At 36.6% G+C, this 24,812-nt stretch overlaps 1 protein-coding gene across 6 annotated transcripts in view; it reads left to right on the top strand.

The window, feature by feature from the left end:
- TTBK2 (tau tubulin kinase 2) overlaps positions 1-24,812 on the top strand; it is a 144,936-nt gene that overhangs the window by 39,624 nt on the left and 80,500 nt on the right. For 2 of the 6 annotated variants that reach the window (XM_073800833.1, XM_073800834.1), the window contains exons 3-4: positions 593-740; positions 13,476-13,577. In XM_073800833.1, the coding sequence (XP_073656934.1) occupies positions 593-740; positions 13,476-13,577 (250 nt within the window). Of the gene's footprint in view, positions 1-592; positions 741-13,475; positions 13,578-15,258; positions 15,341-15,875; positions 15,988-24,812 lie in introns of those variants that run through there. The other 4 variants (XM_073800836.1, XM_033851561.2, XM_073800835.1 and 1 more) reach the window with 4 other exon arrangements.

The following is a 24,812-nucleotide window of genomic DNA, read 5'->3' as shown; positions in this document are numbered from 1 at the left end:
ATGATTGCCTTAGAATTAGAATAAATAGGGTTGTTGAGGGGTATTTGTGGGAAGTGAAGCTTTCAGATATTGAGTCTTTTATGATACTTCTGATGCTGGCTGTAGGCCAGATTTTAAAATTGTTTGTGGCTGAAATAAATTGAGTACTTTTTGTGGACAAAACTGTGAGAAGGGCTTCCCTGGTGGCGCAGTGGTTGAGAGTCCGCCTGCCAATGCAGGGGACACGGATTCATGTCCCGGTCTGGGAAGATCCCACATGCCGCAAAGTGGCTGGGCCCGTGAGCCATGGCAGCTGAGCCTGCGCGTCCGGAGCCTATGCTCCGCAACGGGAGAGGCCACAACAGTGAGAGGCCCGTGTACCACAAAACAAAGAAAGAAACAAACAAACAAAAAACTGTGAGAAAAGATTTTGATATTATTTCTAGGTTTTTGTTCTTGGCATATGCCTAGTTAACAATGTTGAGATCTTTTATCATAAAATAGGGATAGGCAAATTATATATTATTTTCTAAATATAAGAGATGAATTAGTTTCTAATTAGAATCTTCTAGTAATTTTGTGTGTGTGTGTTCTTATTTTATTTCCCATGCAGTTGAGGAAGATTGGGGGTGGGGGCTTTGGAGAAATTTACGATGCCTTGGACATGCTTACCAGGGAAAATGTTGCACTGAAGGTGGAATCAGCTCAACAACCAAAACAAGTTCTGAAAATGGAAGTTGCTGTATTGAAAAAACTACAAGGTAAGCTTCTTGTATGATATACCAAACAGTTTATAATTTATTGTTACCTTTGTGAACCTCAATTACATTCTCTATCAATTGAATATTCTGGTGTCAGCTTGGTTTAAACATGCTGAACGTTTTTCTTATGGAAATTTTATCACTAGTAGTTGTAGAAATACTGATTGCTTAGAGTAATTGGACTTTGGGAATTCCTTTTCATGGTGAGCAAGGATGAGAGAGAGTGAATAACCTGAAACATTCTGCTTTAGAAAGTGTTTTCATAATGTCTGTTATGGTAAAACTTGCCTTTTTAAAAAAATAGCCAAACATGAATACCTCTGAGTTGTTTCTACTTATGTTTTTGGATGTTAAACATGCTTTAATCCCATTAAGGAAGCTGCCTTCAAATCACACTGAAGGATGGATTAAAAATAATAGTATTTGTTATATGTTGATTTCATTAGCTTCAGTTTAATCGAATAACTCTTTCTGGCCCTGCCACCATTTTTGAGGTCCATTTTATGACTTGGATCCCTATTGTTTTACCACAAGCATAAATAACTTTTTTTCCGACATCAATCAAGTGATTAAAACCCTGAATACATGGCTAGTTTGATTCATCTTTGTATTTTCAGTTTATGACATAATCTGGTATTACTGATATTTAACTGTTTTATCTGAATCAAAATTAAATAGTGGTGATTAGCACATTAAATGATCTTGTTAAGCTCTAGAAGGTTTGATATTGCTATGGGACATTCATTAGCATCTAAAGGAATTTAGTACTAACATAGAGAGCAAAGGAAGTTGCTATAATTGGTAGAAAGAACTGTAGTTGGTAGAAATAGCAAGGACAAAATGCTGTGTATACTCTGGTTTCTCTTCAGATTGAATAAATCTTTCGCCTTTTACTAAAAAAAAAAATGCTATGTAGCTTAGGACTCTCAAATTCACGGCTGTGTAGTCTCTAGGGTGAATGTGCTATCTTTGTGAATCGCTGATGTGATGATGTCTGGAATTCTAGTAAATAAGTTTCTGATAAGTTAGTGAAATGTGTATTATGTATTGTGGCAACATCTATTCTTTTAATCATTGCTCTTTGCCTTAAGCTTTCTCATTGTCCGAGTTTCTCTACTAGTTGGCTCATTTCATTAGAGCATGATGCTAATAAAATTATAGTTCTGTTTAATAGTTACTTTTAGCCTAAACTTAGCTTTCCTAAAACATGGGAAATCAGGAAGACAGTGGATAGATCAGCACCCATTGTCACTACTAGAAAAAATGGATGACTGGAGAAGAAAGGATAGAGAAAAGGATGGTGTTCTCTTTTTCTCACCTTTTCTGCTTTTTCCCTATTTCTTTCGAGCTGTTTCCAGCTCAGCGAAATAGGGACCACAAACAAGTGCAGCTGGAGCTACCTCTTCGTGGTTTGCACGGATCCCAAGAGATCTGTTTTACTTTCAGCTAAGTCCGTAAAGGGTATGTCAACATCAGCTTGGCTTGGACGGTGCTGCTTCACCTGTCTTTCTCCTACTTGGTCCTGAGGAGATGCTTCCAGATGAGGCAGGATATAGCTTTGTAGCCCTTTCAGTAAGTTCTCCTGCCTATTTTGGCCATGGTTTACTTAGCATTGTATGTGATAAAGCTTGAAGAACAGTTTAGTACCTTTTAATGGGTGAATTAGAGATCCCTGGATGTTGAGTCTGTCCTTTCCTTCTTATTTTATCTTTCGTACTATTACCTAAAATGTTTTTCTTTCTTGCTTATTACCACGTGACATCCTATTCCTCAGGACCCTTCACTTTCCAAAATAAGTAGATTTTTAATCTTTTGGTCTGTATTTCAATGGACAGCCCTTGACTTTCTTTTCTTGGCTTTCTGACTGTGCCTTCTGCATACTTATGCCTCACAATTTCTTTTTGTTGAAGGTGCTTTGGAATCTGTACACTTTGAGAACATTTTTATGGGGCTGAGCTGCTTGCTTCTGCCTGCCTGTTGGCATAATGATTTTCTTACTCAGTGACCCCAATAAAAAGACTAAATGTGCAAGGAAAAGGTATATAACTAGAGGCTAGCCCTTTATAGGATTGGTTGGTTTAAAGTTGATGTTCAATTTTTGATAACTGGTATAGGATTTGTTTCTTTGTTTTTTTTTTTTTTTGCGGTACACGGGCCTCTCACTGTTGTGGCCTCTCCTGTTGTGGAGCACAGGCTCCGGATGCACAGGCTCAGCGGCCATGGCTCACGGGCCCAGCTGCTCTGCGGCCTGTGGGATCTTCCCGGACCGGGACACGAACCCGTGTCCCCTGCATCAGCAGGCGGACTCTCAACCACTGCGCCACCAGGGAAGCCCTGTTTCTTTGTTTTTTTATGATGAATTTAGCCTGAACCCTAAGTTTTGTTTCTTTTAAAAATCAATCCCCCTATTCAAAATTCTCATAATGTCTTTTCCTGGATTCCTTCAGTTCTGAGTTTTCTCCCAGTCTTTCCTGTACTTAACAATCCTAGATTTCCTCGGCTCGTGCATGACTCTCATAGTAGTATGTTCCTTTCTCATTGGCCCTAAAGTGCGAAGGCCTTAGCATTTTACCTCATCTTTCCTTCTTTTTTTTTTTTCATCTTTCCTTCTGAATGACCTTCCCCACGCTACTATAGGAGATAACTCTCTTTTCAGAGCTCTCTGAAATATTCTGGATGTATATCCTACAATTCTCTATTGAATCAAGCTAAACTCCTGAATTATACGTGGGTTTTACAAATGAGTCTGAATGTTTTAGTCACTGCTCAACTAGACCACTTGTCTATAGGCCTCTTAGGTAGTACTTCTATACTCAGTTATTCTCTGAAGTTTCCTTATTAAATAGAACTGTAAAACTTATTAAGCTTTTCCCTTTATTAATATCATTGTTCAGAGCTACATCTCTATATAACCATTTATTTGTGTTTCTTCGCTCAGTTTATGACTATACTATCTTCAAATCTTTGTTTTCAATTTATTTGCTTTGACACTGTGCAAAGCGTTATTGCCTCCCTACTCTGTTAGATTCTTTTTTCTCTCTTCTCTCCCATCATAATAAATATTTTATAGGGACATTCTACCGATCTTTACTTCTCCATTTTTATGGTCTCTTGAACTCTATCTCACCGTACCACTCTTTTTTTTTTTTCATTTTAATAAATAAGTTTTATTTGCAGTGCTGGTAAAAGAGGGAAAAAAAACCCTTTTGTCCTGTGATTCCAAATCTGATCGCTAGTAATTCTGCAGTACCTACCATCAATACTTTTTTTTTTTTTTTTGCGGTACACAGGCCTCTCACTTGTGGCCTCTCCCGTTGTGGAGCACAGGCTCCGGACGCGCAGGCTCAGTGGTCATGGCTCACGGGCCCAGCCGCCCCACGGCATGTGGGGTCTTCCCGGACTGGGGCACGAACCCATGTCCCCTGCATTGGCAGGCGGACTCTCAACCACTGCGCCACCAGGGAAACCCCATCAATACTTTTTAAAAAGATAGATTTCCTTTCCAATCTTAACAAAATTTTATACATGTCTAGACTCCTGCAGTGAGACAGGCAAATCTTAAATTTGTTTTTCTCCCCTAAATTTTTATTATGAAAAATCTTAAATATACATAAAAATAGAATTGTATAATGAGCATTCATGTACCCGTTACTCAGCTTCGGTAAGTATCAGTGTTTGGCCAGGCTTGTTGCATCTATAGCCTACATTTTTTCCCAGCTTGCTGAAGTATTTCAAAAGAAATCCTAGGCATCATATCATCTGTAAATACTTCAGTGTGGGTCTTTATCTAATAGATAAGGTCTCCATTTTTATTTTTTAATGAAAATAGTCTTTATTTCAGAGTTATGAATTACAGGCCAGTAGGAAATCTGTAGGGTTGAGGTTGGGGCAGGGGTTTTTGGAAACATATCAAAAATTGACAGACATTACTTTGCCTGTAAGAGCTTTGTTGATGGTTGATGATTTTGTGAATCCATTAAATTATATCTATTGGAATATAGAAAGTCTTAGTCACTTATTCCCTACCAAGAGAAAAAAATGATATGAGAAGTAGCTTATGTTAAACATTAGGAAAATTTGGGGAAATCTGCATTATTGAGAAAGTGAAATTACTATGGAAACTCTTCAGGTGACCAGTTTTAAGAATGGATTGGAGAATCTCATTGGAGAGGAAGCCCATGTTCCAGTGTTTCTTTTTTTTAATTAATAGACTTTACTTTTTGGAACTGGTTTAGGTTTACAGAAAAAATGAGCAGTTTCTACAGTTTCCTCTATTAATAAACCCCATCTACAGTTTTCTCTATTAATAACATCTTGCATTAGTGTAGTACATTTGTTACAATTGGTGAACCATTATTGATACATTATTATTAACTAAAGTCCATAATTTACATTAGGGGACTCCTTTATTAATAACATAAACACTATAGTCTAAAACACCTAAGGAAATTAAGTTATTTCTCAGTACCATATAAAATCTAGCAGCCAGTGTTTAATTTCTCCCGCTATCTCAAAAATATCCTTTTACCATTGAGTTGTTGAAATCAAGTTTCACGTCACATGGTAGGGACATTGCATTTGGTTGACATCTCTCTTAAGTCTCTCTTAATATGTAAGAGTTCCCCCTCCCCTACTTTTTTTTTCTTTTAAATTTTGGCCTTGCCATTTATTTGTTGAGAAGTGAAGTTCTTAGTTTGATAGAATAGTTCACATTCTGGATTTCATTGATCACATCCTTGCAGTGTTGTTTAATGTGTTCCTCTATCCTCCACATTTCCTGTGAACTTGTAGTTAGACCCAGAGGCTTTTTTAAAAAATAAATTTATTTATTTATTTATTTTTGGCTGCGTTGGGTCTCCATTGCTGCGTGCGGGCTTTCTCTAGTTGCGGAGACTGGGGGCTACTCTTTGTTGCGGTGTGCGGGCTTCTCATTACGGTGGCTTCTCTCGTTGTGGAGCACGGGCTCTAGGTGCACGGGCTTCAGTGGTTGCAGCTCGCAGGCTTTAGAGCTCAGGCTCAGTAGTTGTGGCACATGGGCTTAGTTGCTCCGCGGCATGTAGGATCTTCCCGGACCAGGGATCAAACCTGTGTCCCCTGCTTTGGCAGGTGGATTCTTAATCACTGTGCCACCAGGAAAGTCCTGAGTACATTGTCTTGATCCATTGTTTCTACAGGGGTTGCAAAATGGTGATTTTTCTTATTTTCTTTTTCCTTCCAAATTTCTGAATTGGAATTATTCTACAGAGTAGAACTTTATTTCATTAGCTGTTTGTTTCCCCTGAAATAATAGTTATTACAAGAAGGGTAGGATAAAGGCTTGAATTTTTTCCTTTTTATTTACCAATTTTTAGAATACCAAGTTGTGCCCTTTTGTGAATAGTGAAGTGTTTTTCGTTTGTTTTAAAATTTTATTTTATTTATTTTTTTATACAGCAGGTTCTTATTAGTCATCCATTTTATACACATCAGTGTATACATGTCAATACCAATCTCCCAATTCATCACACCCCCACCCCCACCCCCTGCCGCTTCCCCCCCTTGGTGTCCATACGTTTTTTCTCTACTTCTGTGTCTCAGTTTCTGCTCTGCAAACCAGTTCATTTGTACCATTTTCTAGGTTCCACATATATGCGTTAATATACGATATTTGTTTTTCTCTTTCTGACTTACTTCACTCTGTATGACAGTCTTTAGATGCATCCATGTCTCTACAAATGACCCAATTTCGTTCCTTTTTATGGGTGAGTAATATTCCATTGTATACATGTACCACATCTTTATCTATTCATCTGTAGATGGGCATTTAGGTAGCTTCCATGACCTGGCTGTTGTAAATAGTGCTGCAATGAACATTGGGATGCATGTGTCTTTTTTTTTCTTTATTTTTAGCTGCATTGGTCTTCATTGCTGTGCACAGGCTTTCGCTAGTTGCGGCAAGTAGGGGCTACTACTTCGATGTGGTGCGCGAGCTTCTCACTGAGGTGGCTTCTCTTGTAGCAGAGCCTGGGCTATACGCGGGTGGGCTTCAATAGTTGTGGCACGCGAGCTGAGTAGTTGTGGCTCACGGGCTCTAGAGCGCAGGCTCCGTAGTTGTGGCGCACGGGCTTAGTTGCTCCGCGGCATGTGGGATCTTCCCAGACCAGGGCGTGAACCCGTGTCCCCTGCATTGGCATGCGGATTCTTAAGCACTGCACCACCAGGGAAGTCCCTGCATATGTCTTTTTGAATTATGGTTTTCTCTGGGATATGCCCAGTAGTGGGATTTCTGGATCATATGGTAATTCTATTTTTAGGTTTTTAAGGAACCTCCATACTGTTCTCCATAGTGGCTGTATCAATTTACATTCCCACCAACAGTGCAAGAGGGCCGCCTTTTCTCCACACCCTCTCCAGCATTTGTTGTTTGTAGATGTTCTGATGATGCCCATTTTAACTGGTGTGAGGTGATACCTCATTGTAGTTTTGATTTGCATTTCTCTAACAATTAGTGATGTTGAGCAGCTTTTCATGTGCTTCTTGGCCATCTGTACATGTTCTTTGGAGAAGTGTTTATTTAGCTGTTCTGCCCATTTTGGATTGGGTTGTTCGTTTTTTTAATATGGGGCTGCATGAGCTGTTTATATATTTTGGAGATTAATCCTTTGTCTGTTGACTCGTTTGCAAATATTTTCTCCCATTCTGAGGGTTGTCTTTTCATCTTGTTTATGATTTCCTTTGCTGTGCAAAAGCTTTGAAGTTTCATTAGGTCCCATTTGTTTATTTTTATTTCCATTACTCTAGGAGATGGATCAAAAAATATCTTGCTGTGGCTTATGGCAAAGAGTGTTCTTCCTATGTTTTCCTCTAAGAATTTTATAGTGCCCGGTGTTACATTTAGGTCTTGAATCCATTTTATTTTTGTGTATGGTGTTAGGGAGTGTTCTAATTTCATTCTTTTACATGTAGCTGTCCAGTTTTCCCAGCACCACTTATTGAAGAGACTGTCTTTTCTCCATTGTATATCCTTGCCTCCTTTGTCATAGGTTAGTTGACCATAGGTGCGTGGGTTTATCTCCGGGCTTTCTATCCTGTTCCATTGATCAATATTTCTGTTTTTGAGCCAGTACCATATTGTCTTGATCACTGTAGCTTTGTAGTCTAGTCTGAAGTCGGACTCTGATTCCTCCAGCTCTGTTTTTTTCCCTCAAGAATGCTTTGGCTATTCGGGGTCTTTTGTGTCTCCATACAAATTTTAAGATTTTTTGTTCTAGTTCTGTAAAAAATGCCATTGGTAATTTGATCGGGATTGCGTTGAATCTGTAGATTGCTTTGGGTAGTATAGTCATTTTCACAATATTGATTCTTCCAGTCGAAGAACATGGTATATCTCTCCATCTGTTGGTATCATCTTTAATTTCTTTCATCAGTGTCTTATAGTTTTCTGCATACAGGTCTTTTGTCTCCCTAGGTAGGTTTATTCCTAGGTATTTTATTCTTTTTGTTGCAGTGATAAATGGGAGTGTTTCATTAATTTCTCTTTCAGACTTTCCATCATTAGTGTATAGGAATGCAAGAGATTTCTGTGCATTAATTTTGTATCCTGCAACTTTATCAAATTCATTGATTAGCTCTAGTAGTTTTCTGGTGGCATCTGTAGGATTCTCTATGTGTCGTATCATGTCATCTGCAAACAGTGCCAGTTTTACTTCTTCTTTTCCAATTTGGATTCCTTTTATTTCTTTTTCTTCTCTGATTGCTGTGGCTAGGACTTCCAAAACTATGTTAAATAATAGTGGTGAGAGTGGACATCCTTGTCTTCTCCCTGATCTTAGAGGAAATGCTTTCAGTTTTTCACCATTGAGAATGATGTTTGCTGTGGGTTTGTCATATATGGCCTTTATTATGTTGAGGTAGTTTCCCTCTATGCCCACTTTCTGGAGAGTTTTTATCATAAATGGGTGTTGAATTTTGCCAAAGCTTTTTCTGCATCTATTGAGATGATCATATGGTTTTTATTCTTCAGTTTGTTAATATGGTGTATCACATTGATTGATTTGCATATATTGAAGAATCCTTGAATCCCTGGGATAAATCCCACTTGATCATGGTGTATGATACTTTTAACGTGTTGTTGGATTCTGGTTGCTAGTATTTTGTTGAGGATTTTTGCATCTATATTCATCAGTGATATTGGTCTGTAATTTTTTTTTTTTTTTTGTAGTATGTTTGTCTGCTATCTTTTGGTATCATGGTGATGGTGGCCTCATAGAATGAGGTTGGGAGTGTTCCTTCCTCTGCAATTTTTTGGAAGCGTTTGAGAAGGATGGGTGTTAGGTCTTCTCTAAATGTTTGAAAGAATTCACCTGTGGAGCCATCTGGTCCTGGATTTTTGCTTGTTGGAAGATTTTTAGTCACAGTTTCAATTTCATAACTTGTGATTTGTCTGTTCATATTTTCTATTTCTTCCTGGTTCAGTCTTGGAAGGTTATACCTTTCTAAGAATTTGTCCATTTCTTCTAGGTTATCCATTTTATTGGCATAGAGTTGCTTGTAGTAGTCTTTTAGGATGCTTTGTATTTCTGTGGTGTCTGTTGCACCTTCTCCTTTTTCAGTTCTAATTTTATTGATTTGAGTCCTCTCCCTCTTTTTCTTGATGAGTCTGGCTAATGGTTTATCAATTTTGCTTATCTTCTCAAAGAACCAGGTTTTAGTTTTATTGATCTTTGATATTGTTTTCTTTGTTTCTACTTCATTTATTTCTGCTCTGATCTTTATGATTTCTTTCCTTCTGCTAACTTTGGGTTTTGTTTGTTCTTCTTTCTGTAGTTCCTTTAGTTGTAACGTTAGATTGTTTATTTGAGATGTTTCTTGTTTCTCGAGGTAGGCTTGTATAGGTATAAACTTCCCTCTTAGAACTACTTTTGGGGCATCCCATAGGTTTTGGATCTTCATGTTTTCATTGTCATTTGTCTCTAGGTATTTTTTTATTTCCTTTTTGATTTCTTCAGTGCTCTCTTGTTTCTTTAGTAATGTATTGTTTATCCTCCATGTGTTTGTGTTTTTTATGTTTTTTCCCCTGTAATTGATTTCTAATCTCATAGCATTGTGGTCAGAAAAGATGCTTGATATGATTTCAATTTTCTTACATTTACTGAGGCTTGATTTGTGACCCAACGTATGATCTATCCTGGAGAATGTTCCGTGTGCACTTGAGAAGAAAGTATAATCTGCTGTTTTTGGATGGAATGTCCTATAAATATCAATTAAATCTATTTAATTTATCAATTATATCTGGTCTATTTTGTCATTTAAAGTTTGTGTTTCCTTATTAATTTTCTGTTTGGATGATCTATCCATTGGTGTAAGTGAGGTGTTAAAGTCCCCCATTATTATTGTGTTTCTGTCGATTTCCTCTTTTAGAGCTGTTAGCAGTTGCCTTATATATTGAGGTGCTCCTATGTTGGGTGCATATATATTTATAATTGTTATTTCTTCTTCTTGAATTGATCCCTTGATCACTATGTAGTGGCCTTCCTTGTCTCTTGTAACATTCTTTATTTTAAAGTCTATTTTATCTGATATAAGTTTTGCTACTCCAGCTTTCTTTTGATTTCCATTTGCATGGAATATCTTTTTCCATTCCCTCACTTTCAGTCTGTATGTGTCCCTATGTCTGAAGTGGGTCTCTTGTAGACAGCATCTATATGGGTCTTGTTTTTGTATCCATTCAGCAAGCCTGTCTCTTTTGGTTGGAGCACTTAATCCTTTCACGTTTAAGGTAATTATCGATATGTATGTTCCTATGACCATTTTCTTAATTGTTTTGGGTTTGTTTTTGTAGGTCGGTTTTTTCTCTTGTGTTTCCCACTCAGAGAAGTTCCTTTAGCATTTGTTGTAGAGCTGATTTGGTGGTGCTGAATTCTCTCAGCTTTTGCTTGTCTGTAAAGCTTTTGATTTCTCCATCGAATCTGAATGAGATCCTTGCTGGGTAGAGTAATCTTGGTTGTACGTTCTTCCCTTTCATCACTTTAAGTATATCATGCCACTCCCTTCTGGCTTGTACAGTTTCTGCTGAGAAATCAGCTGTTCATCTTATGGGAGTTCCCTTGTATGTTATTTGTCATTTTTCCCTTGCTGCTTTCCATAATTTTTCTTTGTCTTTAATTTTTGCCAATTTGATTTCTTGTGTCTCGGTGTGTTTCTTCTTGGGTTTATCCTGTATGGGACTCTCTGCACCCTGGACTTGGGTGGCTCTTTCCTTTCCCATGTTAGGGAAGTTTTCAACTATAATCTCTTCAAATATTTTCTCGGGTCCTTTCTCTCTCTCTTCTGCTTCTGGGACCTCTATAATGTGAATGTTGTTGTGTTTAATGTTGTCCCAGAGGTCTCTTAGGCTGTCTTCATTTCTTTTCATTCTTTTTTCTTTATTCTGTTCCGCAGCAGTGAATTCCACCATTCTGTCTTCCAGGTCACTTATCCGTTCTTCTGCGTCAGTTATTCTGCTCTTGATTCCTTCTAGTGTATTTTTCATTTCTGTGTGTTTGTTCTTTAATTCTTCTAGGTCTTTGTTAAACATTTCTTGCATCTTCTCATTCTCTGCCTCCATTCTTTTTCTGAGGTCCTGGATCCTCTTCACTATCATTATTCTGAATTCTCTTTCTGGAAGATTGCCTATCTCCGTTTCATTTAGTTGTTTTTCTGGGGTTTTATCTTGTTCCTTCATCTGGTACATAGCCCTCTGCCCTTTCATCTTGTCTATCTTTCTGTGAATGTGTTTTTTGTTCCACAGGCTGCAGGATTGTAGTTCTTCTTGCTTCTGCTGTCTTCCCTCTGGTCTGTTTTTCGTTTTGAGTATCACTATGAGATCATGGATTTTTATATATTTTATTTTATCCCACTGCAGTCATTATTCTTCTCAGACTAAAATTTTCACTTTTTTTCGCTAGTGGAAGCGAAGCCCTTTTATATTGGCTGCTTGTCCTTCTGATGTAACTTCAGTGTTCTTTGATATCATTCTAGCTTTCTGGCCCAGTACATGTTTCAGGCTCTCCTTGAACTTTCCCTTCAGCAGAGTTGGAATCAGGAACCCTTTTACTCCAAGATCCCTACTTCCTTGTTTTGGAAAACAATTGAGATCACGGTGTGGGGACTAGGACACTAATCGCTATTAGACCAACACATTTCTCTCAATAGGTTTTCATAAATACTAGATTTGCCTGGTTTTTTCTATGTGCACTTTTCAATTTGTTTACATTGTTTATCTTATTTTTAAAAACATATTTGTGTTCTCTTTTAAATTTCAGGCTCTAAAAGGGCAGGAATTATGTACTTTTATTTTTTAATTTTGTTTATTTTAGTTTTGGCTGGGTCTTCGTTGCTGCGTGTGGGCTTTCTCTAGTTGTGGTGAGTGGGGGCTACTCTTCATTGCGGTGCGCAGGCTCTCATTGCGGTGGCTTCTCTTGTTGCGGAGCACAGGCTCTAGGTGCACAGGCTTTAGTAGTTGTGGCTCACGGATTCTAGAGCGCAGGCTCAGTAGTTGTGGCATATGGGCTTAGTTGCTTCGCGGCATGTGGCATATGCCCAGACCAGGGCTGAAACCTGTGTCCCTTGCATTGGCAGGGGGATTCTTAATCACTGCACCACAAGGGAAGCCCTGGAATTATGTACTTTTAAAGTTGACATATTATGCTTAGTGTTAAAATGATAGCAGACTGTGACTTTGTATTTGCTGATACATTTGTAAATGGAGATGTGGAGAATAGGATAACATTAACTCTTCTGTTTTGTCATTTTGTTAATAAAATTTAGTTTTTTGGTAAGAAAAAGAATTGTTAAGATTCTGGAATAATTTGTTAAAGAGTGTTATAAATACTAGTTGATAAAGTCACCTTTTGATGACTATGGCTTAGATTCTCAAAACCATATTATATAGATGTTCAATTCTTCATTGTTACAAAAGCCAGTCACTTGGGTGTTCCAGAAAATGGTTTCTGTTTGGTTTGGAAGTTTTTTTTAACCTTTGCATATAGGTGGTGTAATATTTTGGGAATTCAGAATATTGTGACTAAAATTTATCCTTATATCTTTTCCTCAAAGGAAGTCTTCCTAGGATCTTTAAAAGTTTATATTTTGTTTACTTGCTTCCAGTTGAAATATAAATATATACCTAAGCTTATCAATAGTTTTTCTTTAAAAATATTCTGTAGATCAGGTTTCTCACTAATTCTTATGTGTCTTCCCTCCATAATGTATTCAATCTAATGAATTATTTTGTACTTAAAAATCACTACTTAAATCAATGAGTGACTAGAACCTTGCCCAGCCTGTCTGTCCCATTTTAGCTCTTTACTTCATGCTGTAAATGAGCAACTCATCTTATCTCTTGTGTTCTTTCAAAGCACCAACTTGAGTAAAACTGAGGTTTTTCTCTTTATTCATTACCTTGGGTGAAAAAGTAATTAATTAAAAGCTTGTTGAATTATTTAAAAGTTTTTCTCCTCTACATCCTCTAAAAGTAAGTGAAGATCCTATTAATATTAAGAAATAAGAGAGTAAATTCCACTGTTTGATAACCAAATAATTTTATTATTCTCAGTTAAAATAGTTAGGAATTAATTTTTCTTGCCCCATACAAATGCAGGGAAAAACTACCTTTTTCCTAACAGCCCATAAAGAGATTGTGATTTTTATTCTGACTTCTGGAGACTTTTTTTTTAAACCCTGAAATATTGGTCCTGGATTTTATTTTTGCCCTAGAAACTGCAGAACACAAGCTGAAAGTTGAGATGAAGGAAAACTATTACAGAAGATCAACTGCACCTCTTCTGCCTTCCCTGCTTGACGTCTCCAGCTACTGCTGTAATATGTGACCACTTTCTTACCCTAGTCATAAGAATATAAGAAATATGTAAATTCTGGATTAGACCTCTGGTCTGTTCAGTATAGAATGTCTATAAAAGTTATTCCAAATTTGCTTGCCCTCGTTAAGTTTCTGTTTAATCAAAGGGTGTGTTAGAAGATCTCTGATGACTCCTTTTATGGAAGAGCATAATAGTCAGACTCTGGGACCTAAAGGTTTGGGATAAACCCTTACCCCTCATTATATATTTTAACCTTTTAAAAACCTATCATCTGTCCTTTTGTTCATTTCAGCCTGTGCATTTTTTCCCCTTAAAGTAACTTTTGCTTGCCCTGGTTAAGGTTTATCTTTTCTATCAAAGGGTGTTAGGCGATCATTGAGAACTTTATCTGTTAGTATGTCCATTTTAGCATTTCCTGACTTGAAAGATTTAACTTTATCTGCCAGTTTAGTGATTTGTCTATTCATTACTCTATTTGGGTTTAGAAAAATGACACGTAAGAAATATCGGGTTGGCCAGAAATTTTGTCTGGGTTTTTCCATAAGCTCACGTGGAAAGACCTGATCGAACTTTTTAGCCAACATAATAGAATAGGTCTAGATTATTTTAAGGAGCAGAGGTTTATTTCCTTGAAAGAGAATATAATGTATATAAGTATATATATTTATATGTGCTTTATATGCGCAAAGAAAGTCTGGAATTGTATAGAACTCAAGAGGCCATTTGGAATGGTTATATTTGGCTATTGGAATTAGAAGGACCAGGGCAGGAAAGGCTCTTTTGCTGTTTCCCTTTATACCCTTCAGTGCTTAAGAAATTGAGACAAATATGCAAGCATTTCTTTTACAGCAAATGCTTTTACTGTAAAAGCATTTCTTTTACAGTAATTAAATGATAATAATAAATATCTTTAAAATCCATTCTTACTCTTTATCTTTCCTCACATTTCTGAATGCTTGAAAATACCTGGTAAATTAGTGCAGTATAGTGTAGTGTAATGTAATTAGAAAGCTGTTTTGTGTTGTGAAATTACTTTATAAATGATTGGTAATATCTTATTTGTGGGAAGATCTGTAACAGTGTTTGAGTGCTTACTATATGCTAGAAACAGTGTTACTGAACGCTAGGCTCATTCATACATATCCTGCTTTAGTATCTTATATCTCTCATATCTAATTTATGCATAAGATCTTCCATTTTTTTTACAACCCTTTTTAAGAGTGTAAATGTTCATGGTAAAAGAATTTAAAAATCAAACAGAAGAATAATGTGAAAAGTAAAAGATTTTTTCTCTTAGCCCTTCACTCTCCTTCTCTAACCACTCTTACTGGTTTCTTGTGTTTTTTTCCAGAAACGTTCAATACATATTTTAATCTATTTATCCACATATATACATACATATATATATATATAATTATATAGAATCATAATCAGATATAAATTCATATAATCATATGATTTATGGATATATTTGGATATATAATCATGTGATTATATAAGATGTGTATAATAATATTATGTGTGTGCCTGTGTGTATGTGTGTGTATAAAATCTCCCTCCCTACCCATAACCCCCAACCATGTGTGGAATCATACTAGTATATACTGTCCTGCAACTTGATGTGACCCTTTAGATTCAGACAGTAAGACTCATTTTCTATGCTCCTTTATGTTCTACAGAGGAGTGATCCTTCAAAAATACCAATAGGATCATGTCACCCCCGACCATTGCTAAAACACTTCAGGGTCTTCCTTTACTCAGGTAAATCCACCCACCTTAGATTAACATGGCATACAAAACCTTGAACTGATGCCTGCCTGCTTCTCTAGCCTCATTTCTTGAAACTGTTGGGCTTACACTCAGAGTGTTGGTCATCCTGAACTTGTTTTCAATTTCTTAAACAGTTTATAGCTTCTCATCTGCAGTTGGCTTCCTCTGTCTCATACTTTGGATAAGTACTTTAGTCTCAGCATTTACAAAAATCCACAGGTAGAATAAGATTTAAAGAAGTAAAGCAAAGTACAATTAAGAACTTCACTTTTTTCCTAAGCATTTAATTTCCAAAAGTATATGTGCTTAAAAAAATGTGATCCTATTAGCTTGCTTGTTCCCTTTTCCTCAATAAGGTTATTACAGGATTTATTTATTTTTAAATTTTAATTTCTTATAACCAAATTTAACAAATAGTTTAGTCAATCAGTTCTACAAAATTTGTTATGAAAAGCAGTAGTCCAGGTTCTGGTTCCAGATAAGATGGAGTAAGCACACTTCACCCTGTCTCTCCCACTGAATGCAGCTATAAGACCTGGACAGAATGCTTGGAGTGGCTATTTGAGGACTCTGAAAAATAAATAGTAGGAGGCAGATTGGGGAAGAAGACCAGAATTCAAAGTACTACTGAACCGGCGGTGAGTTTACCAATTTTTTTTTCTTCCAGTACGCCCCAGCCTGAACTTAATGTATCCTGAAACTTGGACGTGAGCATTATTAACGTGGACAGAAAAAGCACCACGAGAAGCCCTCTAGTTCTGACTCAAGGATCAGGAAAGGGGTCTCCTAATATTCAGAGAAAATGTGGCAATCCCACATTTTCTCTTTTTTCTTTTTTTCCCCCCTTTTCTTCATTCTCTTGCCCCCAAGGCCTCAAGCAATCCTGGGCAGTAGCTGCAGTGGCGTCAGTGGGGCAGGCAGGAGCCTAAATCTCAGAGGGAAGGAAACCTTCCAAATCCCATTGCTTTTCTTCTCCCTCTGCTCTTCTGTTGCTTGGCCCTTATGTGGGCACAGTTACAGGAAGTACATGGCAGAATGGGGTTAATGAAGCCCCAGCTTTCTGCTGGAAGGCTGAAAAAGCGAAGCCCCAGGAAACCAAAAGATTGCAGGAGAATGAGGAGCTTGGGAAACTGATCACTTAAAGTTGCTCACCGACTTCTGCGCTGACTTCCAAGCTGTGCGTGCATGAGTGTGATCCTAAACAGCATACAAAACATTGAGGACTGAATTATGGGATAGACCACCCCCAAGCCCCAAACTGGACACTGCGTGGAATGATTATGGAACACATTCAGTATGACTACAAAGGCTTTGCAAACTGAACTGAAATTGGAAATGCAGCCTGCAGAAGGATGGTCAGAACTTGAAGTGTGAACCCAACTGGGTCAATTACTGGCTAAAACAAAAACACCAACATTCTTGGTGGGACTTAAATAAGACTCAGATTCTCATAAGATAATATTCAAAACGTCCAGAATACAATCTTGAATTACTCAGCTTAAAAAGAACCAGTGAAATCTGAACTCACATGGGAAAAGACAGAAAACAGATGCCAGTGCCAGGATCACAGATGTTAAAATTATCTCAAAAAGACTTTTAAAATCAGCTATTATGACCATATTCCAGGAATGAGTGGGAAGATAGAAAGTCTCAGCAAAGAAATAGAAGATATAAAGAAGAACTAAACGGAAATTTTAGAACAGAGGAATACAATAATGGAAGTGAAAAACTCATTGGATGGGCTCGGTAGCAGAGAGGATATAACAGATGAATAAGTCAGTGAACTTAAAAATAGATAAGTAAAAATCCAATTTGAAGAATAGAGAAAAAAAGTTAAAAATAAATAAGCAGCTTCAGAAACCTTGAGACTATCATAAGACCTAACATTTGTGTCATCAGAGACCCAGAATGTGAAGAGAACGGTTGTGGTGTGGCAAAAATATTTGAAGAAATAATGGCATACTGATTGGAAAGGAAGAAATAAAACTGTCTCTGTTTGCAGATGGCATGATTGTATATGTAGAAAATCCCAAGGAATCCACAAAAAAATTCCACAATAAATGAGTTTAGCAAGTGGTTCAACGTCAGACTACAAAAAGCAATCATATTTCTGTATACTAGCAATAAACAATTGAAAACTGAATTTTAAAAAATCCATTTATAGTAGCTCTCCCAAAATGAAAGAATTAGGTATAAATGTAGCAAAATATGTATGAGATCTCTATGCTGAAAACTGTAAAACCCTGATTTTAAAAAAAAGTAAGACAATTTAAATAAATGGAGAGACATATATTCATGAATTGGAAGATTCACTATAGTTAAGATGTTGATTCTCCTCAAGTTGATTTATAGATTTAAAGCAATAACAACAGCAAAACAACAAAAATCCCAGCAGCACTGTTTGTAGTTATAGAGAAACCAATTTTAGAATTTGTATAGAAAGGCAAAGGACCTAAAACAACCAAAACAATTTTGAAAAAGAAAAATGTTGGGGGAGGGTGGGAGGGAGGGAGACACAAGAGGGAAGAGATATGGGAACATATGTATATGTATAACTGATTCACTTTGTTATAAAGCAGAAACTAACACACCATCGTAAAGCAATTATACTCCAATAAAGATGTTAAATAAATAAATAGATATAAATTTTAAAAAAAGAAAAATGTTGGAAAAATCAAACTACATGATTTTAAAACTTAATACAAAGCTACCACAATCAAGACTGTGATATTGGCAAAGGGAGACATATAGATCAATTAAATAGATTCTAGAAATAGACTCACACAAATATGGCCAAAGTTGCAAAGTGGAAAAAGAATAGCACTTGTGATAAGTGGTGTTGGAACAATTGGACATCCAAATACAAAAATAGTGAACCTTGACCTAAACCACACACATTATACAAAAATAAACTTAAAATGTACTGCACATCATCTTCCCAGACCAGGGCTCGAACTCGTGTCCCCTGCATTGGCAGGCAGATTCTTAACCACTGTGCCACCAGGGAAGCCCTCTCATTTCTTCTTGTACTTATAATTTTTACTTTATATTTTGATTCAGTACTATTTGATGCATATTGATCTGTGAAAGTTATATTTTCATTTGAAATTGTCTCTGATAATAATACAATATTTGTCCTGATTATTGCTTCTGAACTGGAATTTTGAACTGGAATTTGACATTGTCTTAACAACCTCAGAACCACCATGAGGATTAAATGAGATGTTACATGTCCTGAGCACTAAATAAATATCAGCTATTATATCTCAAAAATAAATAAATAAAATAAAATGTACCACATTTAAATGTGAAATATAAAGCTACACAGCTTCTAGAAGCAAACATGGAAAATCTTTGTGAGCTGGTATAAGCAAGAAGTTGTTTCACATGATACCAAAATCATGATTGATAAAAGAAGAAACCGATGAATTGGACTGAATCAAATTAAAAGCTTTGCTTGTGAAAGACACTGTTAAGAGAATGAAAAGGCAGATTATAAACTGGGAGAAAATATTTGCAAATCACATACCTTCAAAGGACTTATATTCAGAATATGTAAAAACTCTGAAAACTCAACAGTAAGAAAACAATCTAATTAAAAATCTTTAATGGGCTTTGGCAGAGAGGATATAGAGTGGAATATCAGCTCAGCAAAAGATGTTTAACATAACTAGCCATTAGGGGAATGCAAATTAAAGTCATGGTGAATTCCTGCTGCACATCTATTGAAATAGTGTAAAACTTTTGACAATACCAAGTGCTGACAAGGACTTAGAGCAACTGGAACCCTCATACCTTGCTGGAGGGGATGCAAATTGATACAGCTCCTCTGGAAAACAATTGAACATATACTTACCATATGTTCAATATGGATTCACTCTGTGACCCAGCAGTCCCACTCATAGGCATTTAACCTAAAGAAATGAAAACTTACATTCATACAGAAACATATACATAAATATTTATATCAGCTTTATTCTTAATTACCAAAAATATGTCCTTCAGAGAGTGAATGGCTAAATCAGCTGTGATATATCCATACAATGGAATACTATTCTGTAATAAAAAAGAATGAATTACTGATAAACACAACAATTCTTAATTTCTTCTTCTTAGGGAAATCACTTCAGGAACCTCCTAGTCTGCTCCAGTTAGGCCTGGTTATTTTCTACATTCACAGCTATTGTCCTTGGATCACCCCGCAGTTTCTTCCTGGGGACTCCCCTTGCTTCTCTTTTGTATTGTATGCCTTGTTGAATCCCTTTCTCTTTTTCGTTTATTCTCATTTTAGTGAAGCACCTCTCTACTAACTTCTTGAGTAAAGGGTGCATGGGAGATATATTTTTGAGACCTCTCTTGCATGTCTGCCCTGATGTTAAAAAACACTGGCTGGATATAGAATTATGGATTGAAAATAATTTTACTTCAGAAATTTGTCTTCAGACTCACTGTAGTGGTTGAGAAAGGTAATTCCCATTGTGATTCTTATTACTTTGGCAACTTGTTTTTTTCTTTTTCTCCAGTGTTGTGCCATTTGTGTATTTTCATTTAGTAGGCCAGGCTGTGTCCTTTATTGAAACTTGCAATCTGAAAGTTTTTCTTGGGAAATTTTCTTGAATTATTTTGTTGGTGGTTTCCACCCGTTTATTTTATCTATCTTCTCTTCTGGAACACCTACCTATTATGCAGATATTGGGCCTCTTGTAGTGGTCTCCTAATTCTTTATTTTTTCTTTTTTTAAACATATATTTGTTTATACATTTTTGTAATAGTTTAGTACATTTTAAAAATAGGGTGAGGAAATCATGCTCTTTTTTTTTTCATTCTAATCATAAAAGCCTGCTAGTTTTAAATTGGCCATTGTGATAGGATAGTCTTATTTAAATGATGAACTTCCCTGTAATGGTTATCTAGACTGAAGAGTTTGGAAACTTTCTTCTGCCTTTAGCTCCTGGTGAGCTACTTAGAACCTCAAGGATTGTTAGATGGGCATTCTCATGAATGCTGATAGAAGCCTTTATTCCTTAGGCTCCTTGGCTGAATTATTTTTCCTAGGGATTTAGCTTAGAAGACACCCTTCCTTCTTTTGGTATCACTGTCAAGTTAACTCAATCAAGCTCCGAGCTCTATGATGTATTCTAATCTAATCTCTTGCTTTCTCTGTAATGCTTATTCTTCATTTTTATAAGCTGTAATTTGATCTTGTACTGCCTATATTGGTCTTGTAATACATTTATTGCTTCTAACAAGATTGTAAATTCTTTGAGGAAGGGACCTAGCCTTATACTTTTCTATCTCCCATTGGTGTGGATATTTCATGAGTTATTATTAGGGTAGATACGGTTTGTTTGTTTTTGGTGAGGAGTGGGTAAATAGGAGGAGTAAATGATAGATAGATAAGGAAGCTACTTTTGTTGTATCTTTAGTAGTCTAATTGTCCAGCTTTGCAGAATCCCCTTATTTGCTAATTTGTAATTAACCTGGAATTTGTTCTTTGAATTCCAGAACATCCCCATTTAATAGGTTAGGGATACTTTTAGTTCAGGTTTTCACTTTATTACTAAATGGCTTATTTTATTTAAAAAGAAAAATAACTGATGCCCATTTTGATTGATTTACTTTCCTCTAGCAGCAAGTTATGTAAAATTACTTGCCTTTTGCATGACATTTTACTCTTATTAATATTTAACAGTGGGATGTCGACCACCAAACCACCACCTGCCATAGTTTTAAGCTCTTGAAAGCAAGAATAGTAGATGATCATCTGAAATTGTAAGAACAAAAAGATTGTTTAGGTTATGGGTGATATTTTGAGTGGTTGGTAAAGATCTGGTTTGTATGTTCAGGATTCCTTTTGTCTTTTAGCAGATTTCTAAGAGTAGACACATAAACAGAAAGTTAAAATTCGTTTGTTGATATATTTCCATGCTGTGTTTTCTTGTGGTCAACAACCTATGATTCCTAGTGATCAGTGCTGCCTTGCTGACTTCTCTTCTTTCTCTAGTTCCATCTGTGCACCAGACTCTGCTGCTCTTATTTGTCTCTAGGGAACTCTTATTTTAATTGTCTTGTTTATTTTTTCCCCCTCAGTGCCTGGCTCGGTGACTAACTTGCTAAATATCTGAAAATCTAATCCTGAGTATTAATTCGTTAATATTACCTCCTACAGGGATATTTAGATTTTTAAGAGCTGTATTTGATTTGAGGAGGCAAGGTTGAGGGAAATAAATGTGAACAAAAAATAAGGTAGAACATTTGTGAGGGACAATAAAAAAGAAACAGACTTCAGAGTGTATAATTCTTGTTAAACTGAAGGAAATGAGGTTTGATAAGTAATGTAGAATGAATCTTGAATTCCAGGCTCACCATTTTAATCTTATTTCTTCAGGCATTATTGTTTATGGTCTCTTGAGCAGGCAAATGATAAAAACAGTTACTTGGGGGAGATATCCTATGAATAGTGTGTGGGTAGTGACATTATGGGACATGTTTGGCCTGGTCCACTGAAGTACAGTCAGATTTGACAGAATGGATGGTGCCAAAGAGAGGCACATGCTAGGTGAGCCTGGTCAGTAGAGCCAAGATTTGAACTTATGTCTGTCTCCTCCCAAAATTAGTGCTCATAATCACTAAGCTTTAATGATAGTAATAGGGAGCATATATTGAGCATTTATTAGGTACCAGGCAGTATATTAAGGATTAGACATACTTTAGCTGATTTCACTTGTGCAGTAACTCTTAGGTAAGTGCTATCTTACTCTTCATGTGGCTTGTAGAAGTTAAGTAACAAACTAGCAAGTGAAAAAGCTGATATTTAGCTCAAGCAGTCTTGAGCACATGCACTTTTCCTACACACCAAGCTGAAAGATTCAGAGGTGGGATATGCTTTAGTTATATTTTGATGGTTTCCTTTGCTGTGCAGAAACTTTTTGATTTAGTGTAATCCCACTTGTTTATTTTTGCATTTGTCATCTTTGCCCTTGTTGTCAAGTCCAAAAAAATCATTGCCAAGGCTGATGTCAAGGAACTTACCCCTTGTGTTTTCTTCCATGAGTTTTATGGTTTCAGGTCTTATGGTCAAGTCTTTAATCCATTTTGATGGATTGTTGATGGTTGATTTTTGTATATGGTATAAGATAGGGTCTACTTTTCATTCTTTTGTATGTGGCTGTCCATTCGATGCTCTTTTTTCCTGCGATTATCTTCTCCATATTGTGAACTTTATCTTCATGTTGGTTTCTTTCACAGTTGAGAGACGATTGCCCATAGCAACTGGAAGGGGGCTATATTCTTTCTCTTTAAGTGTAACATCGCTTCTCATAATTATATGAAGGTATTGAGTTTTGCTCTGATTAGAACATCCCTGAAACAATTATACTTGTTAGAGTAATATCATGCATTGATTATCTTAAGTCTTGAATATCTAGTTTTCTTTCCATCATCAAAGTGATCTCAATTTCTAGATTATTCTGATTGGCTTAGAGCAATTAATGCCCAGCCTTGCCGGAGAGTGAATCAGACTCATTGAGATAGTGGATATACAATTGAGGAAGATCGTTCCCCAAGGGAAATTTGGGTGCTGTTAGTATGGAGGAATGAACACTGAATAGTTAATCAAGAAAATGATTTATAAATATATTATCTCATTTAATTTTTTTCAATAGCTCTGCTGAGGAAACCGAGACTTGTTCAAGGTCCCATAATTACTAAGTGGCAGAGCTGAAATCTAACTCAAAGCCAACATTTTTTCTTTACAGCAGTATTGTGTCTCCTTCAAAGAAAAATAATAGGTTGTCCTGCATCATATATGGCATTAATGACCCTACCTTCTAAGATTCAAAAGTGATTTTCTACAGATTCCTTATTTAAAACTTAATCATCACAAGGTACCAAAAGTTACGGGGTACCGCTTAACAGTACTTAGAAGGAAATTTATAGCAGTAGACACCTACATTGTGAGGCCAGAAAGATCTTCAGTAAATAACCTAACCTACCACCTTATGACACTAGAAAAAGAAGAGCAAATTAAACCTAAAGCAAGCAGAAGGAAGGAAATAATAAAGATTACAGTGGAAATTAATAGAAGAAAACAGAAAAACAATGGGGAAAAATTCACAAAACCAAAAATTGGTTCTTTAAAAAAATGAACAAAATTGACAGACCTTTAGCTAGACAGACCAAGAAAAAAAAGAAGACAAATTACTAAAATCAGGAATGGAAGAGGGGACATTTCTGCTGACCTTACAGAATTATAAAATGGATTATAATAAGGGAATGCTATGGACTACATGACAAAAAAATAATTTACATGAAATGGACAAATTCCTAGAAAGACCTAAACTGTTGAAACTGACTCATGAAGAAATAGAAAATCTGAATAGATTTCCTTCTCAATCTCCTTCACCATTTCCTTTTTCCTTCCCTGACGTGTTGGTGTTCTGGCGTTGACCCAGTTCTCTCAAACTATCCATCTTCTTTGGGTAGTCAACTCCGTTGACAATACACAGATCTATTATTTTATATAGTTGACCTCTGTTAAACTCTACCCTTAAATTTCTAACACAACTTGCATGTCCTATAGATAAATCGGTGCAAAATCCCCAAACCAGAAATCATTATCCTCTCTCATACTTTTTTTTTTTTTTTTTTTGTGGTACGCGGGCCTCTCACTGTTGTGGCCTCTCCCGTCGTGGAGCACAGGCTCCGGACGCGCAGGCTCAGCGGCCATGGCTCACGGGCCCAGCCGCTCCGCGGCATGTGGGATCTTCCCGGACCGGGGCATGAACCCGTGTCCCCTGCATCGGCAGGCGGACTCTCAACCACTGCACCATCAGGGAAGCCCTATCCCCTCTCATACTTTTGTCTTGGTTTATATTAATGCAGTTTACCTTGTCCACTTAGCTTAAGCTAAAAGTCTTCCTTCACTTTCTTCTCTTCCATAATCTGTCTTTTCTGTCTCTTAAAGCTTAACCTGAAAGCTTAATTCTCACTCCAGTGCTTTAATTTGAACCTTCCTTATCTTTTACCTCGTCTGTCGTTTTAACCTCCTAATTGATCTCCCTGCCTTAATCTCTTACATAAATCAACATCTAATGGTGAACAGCATTACCTTTCCAAAACACAGGCCAAATCATGTAGCTCTCATGCTTGAAAACCTTTGAACTACCTCCTCCCATCCCCACCTGTCACCCATTATCTAATAATGAGTCAAATCTGAATTCCTTTATGTGGCATATAAGACTTCAGTGTACTTTTCTTGCCTCAGCATGCCCCCCACCTGAGCCTACGTTTTAACTATTATCCAGCCCTCTAGCCTTGTTAACTCTATTAATTATCTTTCACATATGCTTGGATCCTTCACACTTTGTGTCTTCTTAGAATACTCTTCTCATATATTTAAAATTTAGTGATTTAACTCTCATGAAAAGCTTCATAAACAAAATTTTCACATATTCTGTGTGTT

The sequence above is a fragment of the Tursiops truncatus genome, chromosome 2 (assembly GCF_011762595.2).
Source record: "Tursiops truncatus isolate mTurTru1 chromosome 2, mTurTru1.mat.Y, whole genome shotgun sequence".
Lineage (NCBI taxonomy): Eukaryota > Metazoa > Chordata > Mammalia > Artiodactyla > Delphinidae > Tursiops > Tursiops truncatus.
The sequence above is the reverse complement of the archived record's forward strand: the minus strand, read 5'-3'. Positions and strand labels throughout refer to the sequence as shown.